This window comes from Megalobrama amblycephala, linkage group LG4, assembly GCF_018812025.1.
Source record: "Megalobrama amblycephala isolate DHTTF-2021 linkage group LG4, ASM1881202v1, whole genome shotgun sequence".
In the NCBI taxonomy this organism is placed as follows: domain Eukaryota; kingdom Metazoa; phylum Chordata; class Actinopteri; order Cypriniformes; family Xenocyprididae; genus Megalobrama; species Megalobrama amblycephala.
The window spans coordinates 51,375,754-51,385,594 of record NC_063047.1 but is presented as its reverse complement, the minus strand read 5'-3'; the positions used below and the strand labels follow the sequence as shown (position 1 = coordinate 51,385,594).

The 9,841-nt window shown below is 36.6% G+C and overlaps 1 protein-coding gene across 1 annotated transcript; it reads left to right on the top strand.

Moving 5' to 3' along the window:
* The first annotated feature begins 385 nt into the window (after nucleotides 1-385).
* LOC125267863 (GTPase IMAP family member 8-like) lies at nucleotides 386-9,445 on the top strand. The gene is made up of 3 exons (XM_048189892.1): nucleotides 386-531; nucleotides 5,299-5,880; nucleotides 7,059-9,445. Exons 1-3 carry the CDS (start codon nucleotides 504-506, stop codon nucleotides 8,060-8,062), a joined length of 1,614 nt encoding a protein of 537 aa, XP_048045849.1. The 5' UTR covers nucleotides 386-503; the 3' UTR covers nucleotides 8,063-9,445.
* Nucleotides 9,446-9,841: the final 396 nt, after the last annotated feature.

Below are 9,841 nucleotides of genomic sequence, written 5' to 3'. Positions count from 1 at the left end.
GAAGCCATTCGTATCTGTAATTTTAATTTTATTTACAAGTAGATTAATTTTATTATGAAGCATGTTCTATTGTTGCAATTTGTAATTATGCAGAAATTGTCTGTTTTTTGTTTTGTTTTGTTTTTGTGTTTTATTGTGCTTATTGAACGAATGAGGCATTTATCTGGGAATGATGTTTGTGATGTGCTGCCCATGCCCTATTGTAACTGCCCCTTGTGGGATTAATAAAGTGGTTAACTAACTTAATATTTGATTAAGAATACAAAACTCTCGTCTCAATGTGCATACTATCCATCCTATAGTATGTGACATTCGTAATATTCAAATATTATTTAGAGCAGATATGGTGGATGCAGGGAAATACTTTCACATTCTGCTTTGTCATGTGATATCAAGGAAAGCCCTAATGTTATCATGTGGTTTCAGGGTACTCCAAATATGTCTATAAAAATACCAGCAGAGATCTTTTATTTGCTATTTGGACCTCTGGAGGTGGACAGAAAATGCGCAGAGTGAGAGATCAACAAGCAGGTTTGAGTTTTTAATTTGATCAATTTTATCACTTTGACCAACTATTTTCTGTTAAAATGTAATTGATTTTATGTATTTTATATTTTAATAATTCATATGGAAGTGTATGGGTATATTCAATTTGAAATCTAATATGCAAAATGGCAATGCATTTCTGTATTTAAATTTACATTTTCCATACCATATGTGCAACGTTTAGAGCAAAATTATCATTGAATATTATAATTTACATTTATAGTATGTAACATATAATTATTTTAACATAGTTTTAACATAATGATTTAAACATATATTTTAACGTTTTAAAAATTGCAAAATTAAAATTTATTACAAAAATGGTTAGATATGTTTGTTAAACATGTTAAAATAAAAACTAGCAAAATGATCATTTAAATGTTAATTTTCTTTACTGCATTTAGACTCACAGTTAAGACACGTGCGATTGCATTTTCATTAAATGCCCCAAAATTCAATGTGGAAAGGCTGATAAATGTCTAATCTAACTCCACTGTTACTCTCACACTTCAAATGACTGCATGTAAATTTTGCTTGTATTTTTGTATAATTTTAAATGACAAATTACGCCAGGCGCTCGTGTTGTTCTGTGTAGCACGCGGTTTGTTTTCTGACTTTCTTCTTTCTGATGAACATAATTGGAAAAATATTAATAAATATACTGACGCATCTGAGCTTTATAATGGCAGTGAACGGGATCAACGAGTATGAGCTGAAGAAAGTGCCTCAATCCACATCCATCCATCCAGATAATGTATCTCTCTACAGCTTTTCCTGCAGTTCCCAGATGCGGAATGTTGAATTTTCAGACGAATTTCAAAAATGTTGTCATTAATTTGCTTCCATAGGTGCAAGAACAGAGAAACGTCAATGTTCCTAAAGATTATACGCATCCTTAAGTGATAAATTCAGTATGTTATTAGAACATTTATTTAAACCAGTATGTAGATATTGTAACAAGGTCCGCCTTTAAATAAACATCAACACAACTCAGGTTCGTTTTAAATAAATTTAAAATAGATTAGATAGATTAAAATAAAATAGATAGATTAAATAGATTTATTTATGGCTTTAAAAAGTTATTATACAGGACAGCCTATATATGAGGTAACCAGAGTTGAGCATCAAACCACACAAGAATAAACAAAAATCACACAAAAATAATAGAAATAAACAGAAATAAATTCATAAAAAGAAACCTTGTGATTCACACAATTCATCAAAAGTAAATTACATGCAAAAATAGCTCAACTCTGCTTAAACACTAAACATATAGTGTCCTTGTAAAGTATATATAAACAATAGGGGGAAACAAACAAATTACAAAGAAAAGAAAACAAAATGGAAACTAGTCCGCCCAAAGGGCCATAACCACATCTTTCAGCCCAATTACCAATGTAAATACCTGGGCGGACTAGACAATATACCCAAACCAAAGCATTCAAACCAAAAAAATAAACTGAAACTCAAACACAACAAAAGCAACAAATGGGCTCCGTAGAGCTGAAACACACACATTAAAATACCTTTATTATTTATATCAAGACAAACACAACCTATTAAAATGTTTTAGTGCTTCAAACAACTTCCTACCTATGTCAAAGAACCAATGGGCTCCATAGAGCTGAAATACATGCATTAAAACACCTTATTCTTCCTAAAAACAAACACCACATATTAAAACACTTTAAAGAATTCAAATAAACTCATACCTATCTCCGAGATCCAAGAAAATCCACATGCGAACCTCTCGCAAACAAACAGTATTTTATAAAATAAATAACAATATTTATGGTTAGAACTGGTTAGAGAGCCTTGCAGAGAACGTACCTGGCACTTTATCGTGAGCACGCTCGCGTGTCTGTTACATCGGACGCAAGTGGCGTGGTGCGATGCGACAAAAGACAACAGAACCCATTATAATCCGTGATGTTGTCTACACTGGATGCGGTGCGACACGAGCAACAAATCTCCGACAGTAAACTGATGTCTCGTTCTATTTATGACATACTGACACGAAGGACAAATGCTTTGTCAGCTTCTAAATTTATGCTGCTTGACACTGTAATCGTATTTGTAATTGTTAGGATTTTTATTATTATTATTCCGTTGTAAACCATGCAAACCAAACCATAAGATCTAGAGACTTAAAACCTGGCCAGGTGGTAGGTCTCAATTTAAGGTCTCAGGTCTCAGTAGTAATTTCTCGATAGAAATGATATCAAAATTGACATATGTTGGTCAAAATCGTACATTTATACACAAACTGAGCAGCAAACGCAACTTTCGGACGCCATCTTTTTCTAGCTCAACTCACAGAATGGAAAGCACGGGATTCTGGGATATCAAAGGCAGCTAAGGATACATCTATGCTTCCTTCAAAAATTGATCAGATGAACTCATGAGACAGCAAGTGAAGCTAACATTGGATTCGGACGTGCCTTGATGCCTAAAGCCCCGGGATACTTCGGCCGTCCGCGTTCGTGCACCGTCCGCATGACGTAATTTTCGTCACGCGGAGGGCTCGCGGCTGGCCGCACATCCTGGCCGCGTGCAGGCCAAATTTCGAGACCGCGCGGACAGTCCGCGTGCAACAGCGCATGCGCAAGCAGTATAGAAGAGTCCACTAGGTGGCAATACGCACAGTATTGAGCACAGTGTTCAGCCGTCAAAGAAGAGTGTGAGACCGTTTTAAAAACACGCTTGAAAAGAGAAAAACAGGACAATGGACAGCGAACTTGACCAGCGTTTGTGCGAAGAGATTAGAAATTATCCACATTTGTACAATTCATGTTTGAAAGAGTACAAAGACGTGTTTAGGGCGGCAAATTCATGGAGGGGGATAAGTAAAATATGGGAAAGGATGCACTTCTTTTCTTCTCCGATCATGCCAGTGAATGTCACGTTGATGACACGACACAGTGCTGCTCTCCGATGTCTGGTAGAGCATAGAAAAAAATTGTACTGCGCATGTGACGAACGCGGTCATCCACGCGCATTCGTGGTGTAGTATACTTTGAAAGACGCGCGGACGTGACTGCGCGCGTGACGCGTCCGGGCGCGGAAAGTGAAGTTATACCCGGGGCTTTACTACCTTGAAATGTGTCCTCAGAAGGCAGCATTTTCCAGTTTTCGGACACAGCCAAGTGTCTTATATCATTGGAATCCTTGGCTCAAGACGAACAATCTTAAATGGTTATATCTCTTGAACGAAATTGGATTTTTACCAAACTTGTCATCATCATGTACAAGTTCATTCTGTGGTCATACAAAAAATTTGGTGGTGCTATGATACAAAAAAACCCAGCTATAACTACAAAACTGTAAGTCCAATTGACTTGAAAATTGGCATGTACTTTCTTTGTCCAGTTGCCTTGATGATTTATGATGACATTCATGTATAAACCTTGAGCACCTCTTAGACCAGGTTAATGGAGGCTGATGGGAGTGAAAGTCAGTGGGCCTGTTTGACTGGGGTCTGTGTGAATCTTAAAAGAAAACGGCCACTGCGTGGCGCAGTCGTGTTTTAGACCCTATATATCACAATATTAATTTCATATGTTGAATCTCCTCATTCTGAACAACTTTGCCTCAAGAACCACTGCTGTCAATCAAATTGTTCAATAAACATTTGCAATTATTTGAAAAATTTACTTTTTCGAACTCCTCATAGGCCATTTGTGCAATCTGTTCAAAACTTGACATGCATCATCTAGAAACCTTCATGGCAAAAAGTTATCAAAAGAATTTCGATTGGTGATTCAGGTTCACAACAGAACTCCAAAACATTTGAAGTTTTTACTAAAATGGTTATATCTCTTGATTGCAATGAGATATTTTCATCAAACATGGTACATGTGTGTACAAGCTCAGTCCGAGGTCACAGCAAAAAAAAATTTAGCGTTTGGCCACTTGGTGGCACTGTAATAGAAAAAAAACATGAAAACCACTACATCTACACAACAGTTACATCTACGGGCCAATTACCGAGCTCGGAGCCCTCTCCCCGGACAGCATGCCAAATACGTTTACCAATTAATTTATCTGACTTATTTGTAAGTGTGAACTCGTGAATTGATTTGAAAATTGGCATGCGCTGTTCTTGCCAAGTTGCCATGATAGTAAAGCGATTGTCCACTTGGTGTTGCTATAAAAACATAAAAATGGCTAATAACTATGCAATCCGTTAGTCCGATTGAAATTGGCATTTAATGTCTTGGTCGAAGGTGCCATGAATGTCTCTGAGGTCCTTCAAGTCTCTCAAAAACATGGCTGCCATTGGCCTGTTAGACCAGATTAACGGAGGCCAATCAAAACGAAACAGTGTTTGACTCTTGACTCTAGCAGTCTGTGTGAAGTGTGAAAGAAATCAGCCACCGGGTGGCGCTACGTATCACACATAAACAATATTCATAGCATATGTTGAATCTCCTCATTCTCTATAACTTTGCTATAAGGTCCTAGGTATTTCACTCAAAACCACTGCAGGACAATTCTCTAGATTTTTTAGGTCTATAATTATCAAAAACTGTTGAACTTTGCCATTTGGATAGCCATAACAGGATCATTAAGAAAATGGCCATCTTTAAATGCACCCAAAAGCCGCACCCTAAATGCACCGCGACACAAGTGTTTTTTGCTAGTTTCAGCCCGGCGCAGTTATTGTTTCCACGTCCTGTGCCACATTGTTTAAATAGCAAATGCATTTTTTATTACTACTGTTTTTATCACATTTTTATTGTTTCGTTTCAGGTCACACATCAAAAATGGAACGAAGTTTAAACTTTGTATTACTGGGGAAAAAAGGAGCTGGGAAAAGTTCATCAGGAAATACATTACTGGGACGAGATGCTTTCAAATCAAAGAAAAGCTTAAAATTAGTCACACGAGATGTTGCTGTTGAATCTGAAACCCTCGATAGACTGCAAATCAATGTTTATGATACTCCAGGATTCTGTGACCCAGAGATGAGTGAAGATGAGATTCAGCAGATGATCAATGAAAAGGTTTTCCAGAAATGTGAATCTGGTCCCTGTGTGTTTCTGCTGGTCATCAAAGCTGAAAGCTTCACTCAAGAAGAGAAAGAAACTGTGGAGAAGATTGAGAAGCTGTTGGGAGAAAACCACTTTGAGAAAACCTGGATTCTCTTCACCAAAGGAGACGAACTGGAGCAAGAAAACATGACAATAGAAGAATTCCTTAATGAGTTTGAACCCTTAAAGAAACTTGTTGAGAAATACGACCAGAGATACCATGTGTTCAATAACAAGATAAAAAGTGACCAATGTAGAATCCTGCTTATAAAAATGATCCAGAGATCACTGGGGTTCAAGGGTAAGTCTTATTACAACTGAATGTGTTTGTAGTGTGTGTGGATCATATTGTTAGTAAGTCTCTCAGTTTTGTCCTGATTGTCTGCAGAGCTGCAGGAGAACACACTTCCCAAATATATGTAATAAGTAAGTTACAAGACTGTGATGCAAATAATGCCATCAAGGACATTTTGGCAGCTATTCCTCTACATTCCTCAACTTGAGATATGGGTATTTCACATTCAGGCAGCATTTGTGTACCAGTGAACCCAAAAATGATCATTCTGTAATCGTATTCATCCTCAAGTCATTCCAAATCTGCTTGACTTTTGTTCATCTTGAGCGCACAAATTAAGATTTTTTTCTAAATAATTTCTCATCTTCGTTGTCATCATTTTATCCATCCATAGAAATCTTATGCAAGTAAGATTTTCATGCTCAAAAAGTACATAAAGACATGGTAAATGTAATCCATATGAATGGAGCGATTTAAACCTACTGAAGAGACACAATCGCTTTATATGATAAAGAGATTTCATTTAGACTTTTATTCAAATCAAATCAAACTTTATTTCTATAGCACCTTCCAATAACCAAAGCTGACCAAAGTGCTGTACAACATAAAAAAATTAAATATAATAATTACTATTATTATACAAATAATAATACAAATAGGTCAGCAAAGCACATTCACATATAAACACTGATCAGTGCACATACATAGTGGGCATCAAATGTTGTAAATGGCAGCTCAAGTGCAAAACCTAATGTGGTTTGATTGATATGTCACGGTATTTAATTATACATGAGTTGATCTGTCATTTCATTAGATAGTGTATATTGACATATGTTGCATTGCATTATATAAATGAGGTTTTTATGGTCAGTGTTGTGTGATGTCCAGTTAATTTGGAATTCATGAAAGCACAATGAAAATAGTTGATTTATTTTGCTAGAGAATGGTCAAACCACCAATAAAAAAAGTGTAGAATGAGGATAAACATTATTCTATGAATAAAAGTTAGAGGAGATGTACCTATCCATTCTTACTCTCCTCTGACGAATGCAAAGTCCTTGCAAATAGAAAACAATGGCTGTTTTCATGGGTATGAATATTAATTTAATTTAAGACCTCTGCTTTAAATCACACAAAATTGATTTGGACAACATTCACTGACCTCTGTTTTCTCTTTTATTCAGCGTCAGATGGAGGGAGGCTGCAGAGAAGGATTCCTGCCATCAGAGCAAAGACTCATGATGATCAAAAGACTGTTCTCTCATTCACAAGACTTGTTCTTATGGGTAAAACTGGTGTTGGGAAAAGTGCAACTGGAAACACAATACTGGGACAGAGAGAGTTTGAATCTGAGTCAGGCATGGGTTCAGTATCACATGAATGTTTAGAGAAACACACCACTGTTTCAGGCAGGACATTGACTGTAGTTGATACTCCTGGATTCTTTGACACAAACATGAAACCTGAGCAGTTCATGAAAGAGATGGCGAGATGTGTTTATTTATCCAGTCCTGGACCTCATGCTTTTCTCATAGTGTTTCCTGCAAATCAAAGATTCACTGATCAGGAGGTGGAGACTGTTGACCATATTGAAATATTTTTTGGAGAGGAGGTGTCAAAATACTCCATTATTCTCTTCACCCATGGAGATCTGCTAGAAGGAAAGTCCATAGAGAAGAACATTGCGCAGAACAGTAGAGTAAGACATCTAGTTCAAAAATGTGGAGGCAGATTTCACATCTTCAACAATAAAGATCAGAATAACAGAAAGCAGGTGAATGATCTGCTGAAGATGATTGACACTATGGTAGAGCAGAATGGTGGATACTACAGTAATCAGATGTTAGAGGATGCTCAGAAATTTAGACAAGAGCAAGAAAAGAGGAAACAGAAAGAGGAAGAGGAGGGAAAACAGAGAGAAGGGGACCAGGGAAAAGCAATACAGTTAACTGGAAATAACAGTGAATTTGAGAATTTTTTAAAGAACTATGAACATAGGTTCATTTTTTCAGCTTTTGCATTTGGTAAATTAGATAAAGTAGCTTTGGGAGCAGCTATTTGTGGACTTACTGCTTTAATTCTTATGCCTGTTGGTCCAGTTTTCGCTGCAGGTGTTTGTGCAGGTGCAGCTGTTGGTGCAGGTGTTGGTGCAGGTGTTGGATATGTTTGGGACAGATTACTTAAGTGATTGGTTCCCAGGGTTCAAAATCGTGTTCTGACAGAGACTGTCCACACATCACCCCAACCCTCAACTCCTGATCCATGCTATAATTTAAATGGTCATTGCATATATTTGTATACATTTCACTATAGTTATATAGTGCAAAAAATCACTGTTTCCTTATATTTTGCTATTGTTACCTTCATTTAAGATAAGAAAATTAGCTGAAAGCTGACATATACTAACTGAAGCATACTGAATGTATTAAATAATTGGAACACACATAACACACATTAATAAAACTTTTCAAAAGGTTTTATGTTTTCTCTCCATGCATGACCCACAGTGGAATCTATTACACCAAACTAAATAAATGGCATACAATAGCTTATAAAACATAATACCGGTATTATGTTTTATTTTTGACCATTTATGTCCCTGTCATACTGAAGCCTAACCCCAGCTTTAAATCAGTAAAGTGTCTCAAATCATGCTCGATCATCTTCATACATTTACTCATTTTCCTTACTGAATTCCCTCTCTTTTTATTGACTGTAAAGTCTGACTATAACACAAGCTGATAGTAGTTCAGGCTGTGAAGCAGCATTTCATTGGGTTGGCCCTACTGAATATGCCATTTTACTGAACAAGAGTCTGTAATTTGAGTTGTCAGTCTTTGGTCAGGTAAATTACAGTGTCCATCTTATTTTATTGGGATCAGAAGAGCACATCAGTCATTGCAATCATCAGACCTGACAGTGACAGGTACTAAAGTGAAGGTTGATAGGGTGTGGCGATATACGCTTAAAGATGTGACAGAATTCACATACAGTGCTAGTGTTGTAAATTGACCCATTTGTTTCCTTTTTTCACATTTATTTTTCTTTGTACTATATTTCCCAAATTTGAAAAATTTGGCCAAATTTGTAATTTACAACACCATATATGGTGCACTACATTACCCACAATTCCATGATGAAGGTCTATAAATAGACCTCATTTCCTTTCTTTGTTCTTTTTGCATTGGTGAGGTGTGGGTGTTTGAATTGGACACCCAACCATGTCCTTTGAGTCCCCATGAATCCTTAGGATGTGTTAGGTAAGTTTGTTTTTGACAATTGTGTGGTTTGAATTTGTTTATTTGTATTATTTGGATTGGGTTTAATAATTATCTTGGATTGAATATATATTGTTAATGTTTATTTAAGAATTGTTTGTATGAGTCTGATTTACTTTTGTTGGTTTGTAGTGACTAAAGACCATCTTGTTCACCCCATTCTGTTAATCATGGCCCTTCTTTTAACATCTGTGATGTGAATTTGCTCCCTGTATTTCCATGTGCTTTGGGTCATTCAAAGAATTCAAGACTTAAGCATCCTGAACTCAATAAATTAAAGATTGTAAGGACTAGAACTTTTTCCAGTGTTTTAATCAGACACACACACCACCAAGTTACTACATCTCTGACAAACTTTGGATATTTAACATCTGATATCCAACAGCTAGGTCTCCTCTTTAAGAATGTTAGTGACCGGTGTCGTGCCGAAAATTGACCGTCTGCTGAAAACTGACTGCGGTCTGCAGAAGCACACTTACGCTGTAAGTCCTACGCCTTCCCTATTCTATTCTTACGGAAAAAAACAGAACTGGCACTGTGTTCATTCCGTAAGTTGAATAGGGAAGGTGTAGGACATAAAGCGTAAGCTTTTTGAAGAATACGGAAAGTGGAAGCACGTGCAAGGTGATAATTTTTGTTTATAAAGCATATACAGTTGTATTTTTTTAGAAAATGAGTGATGGTTTCTC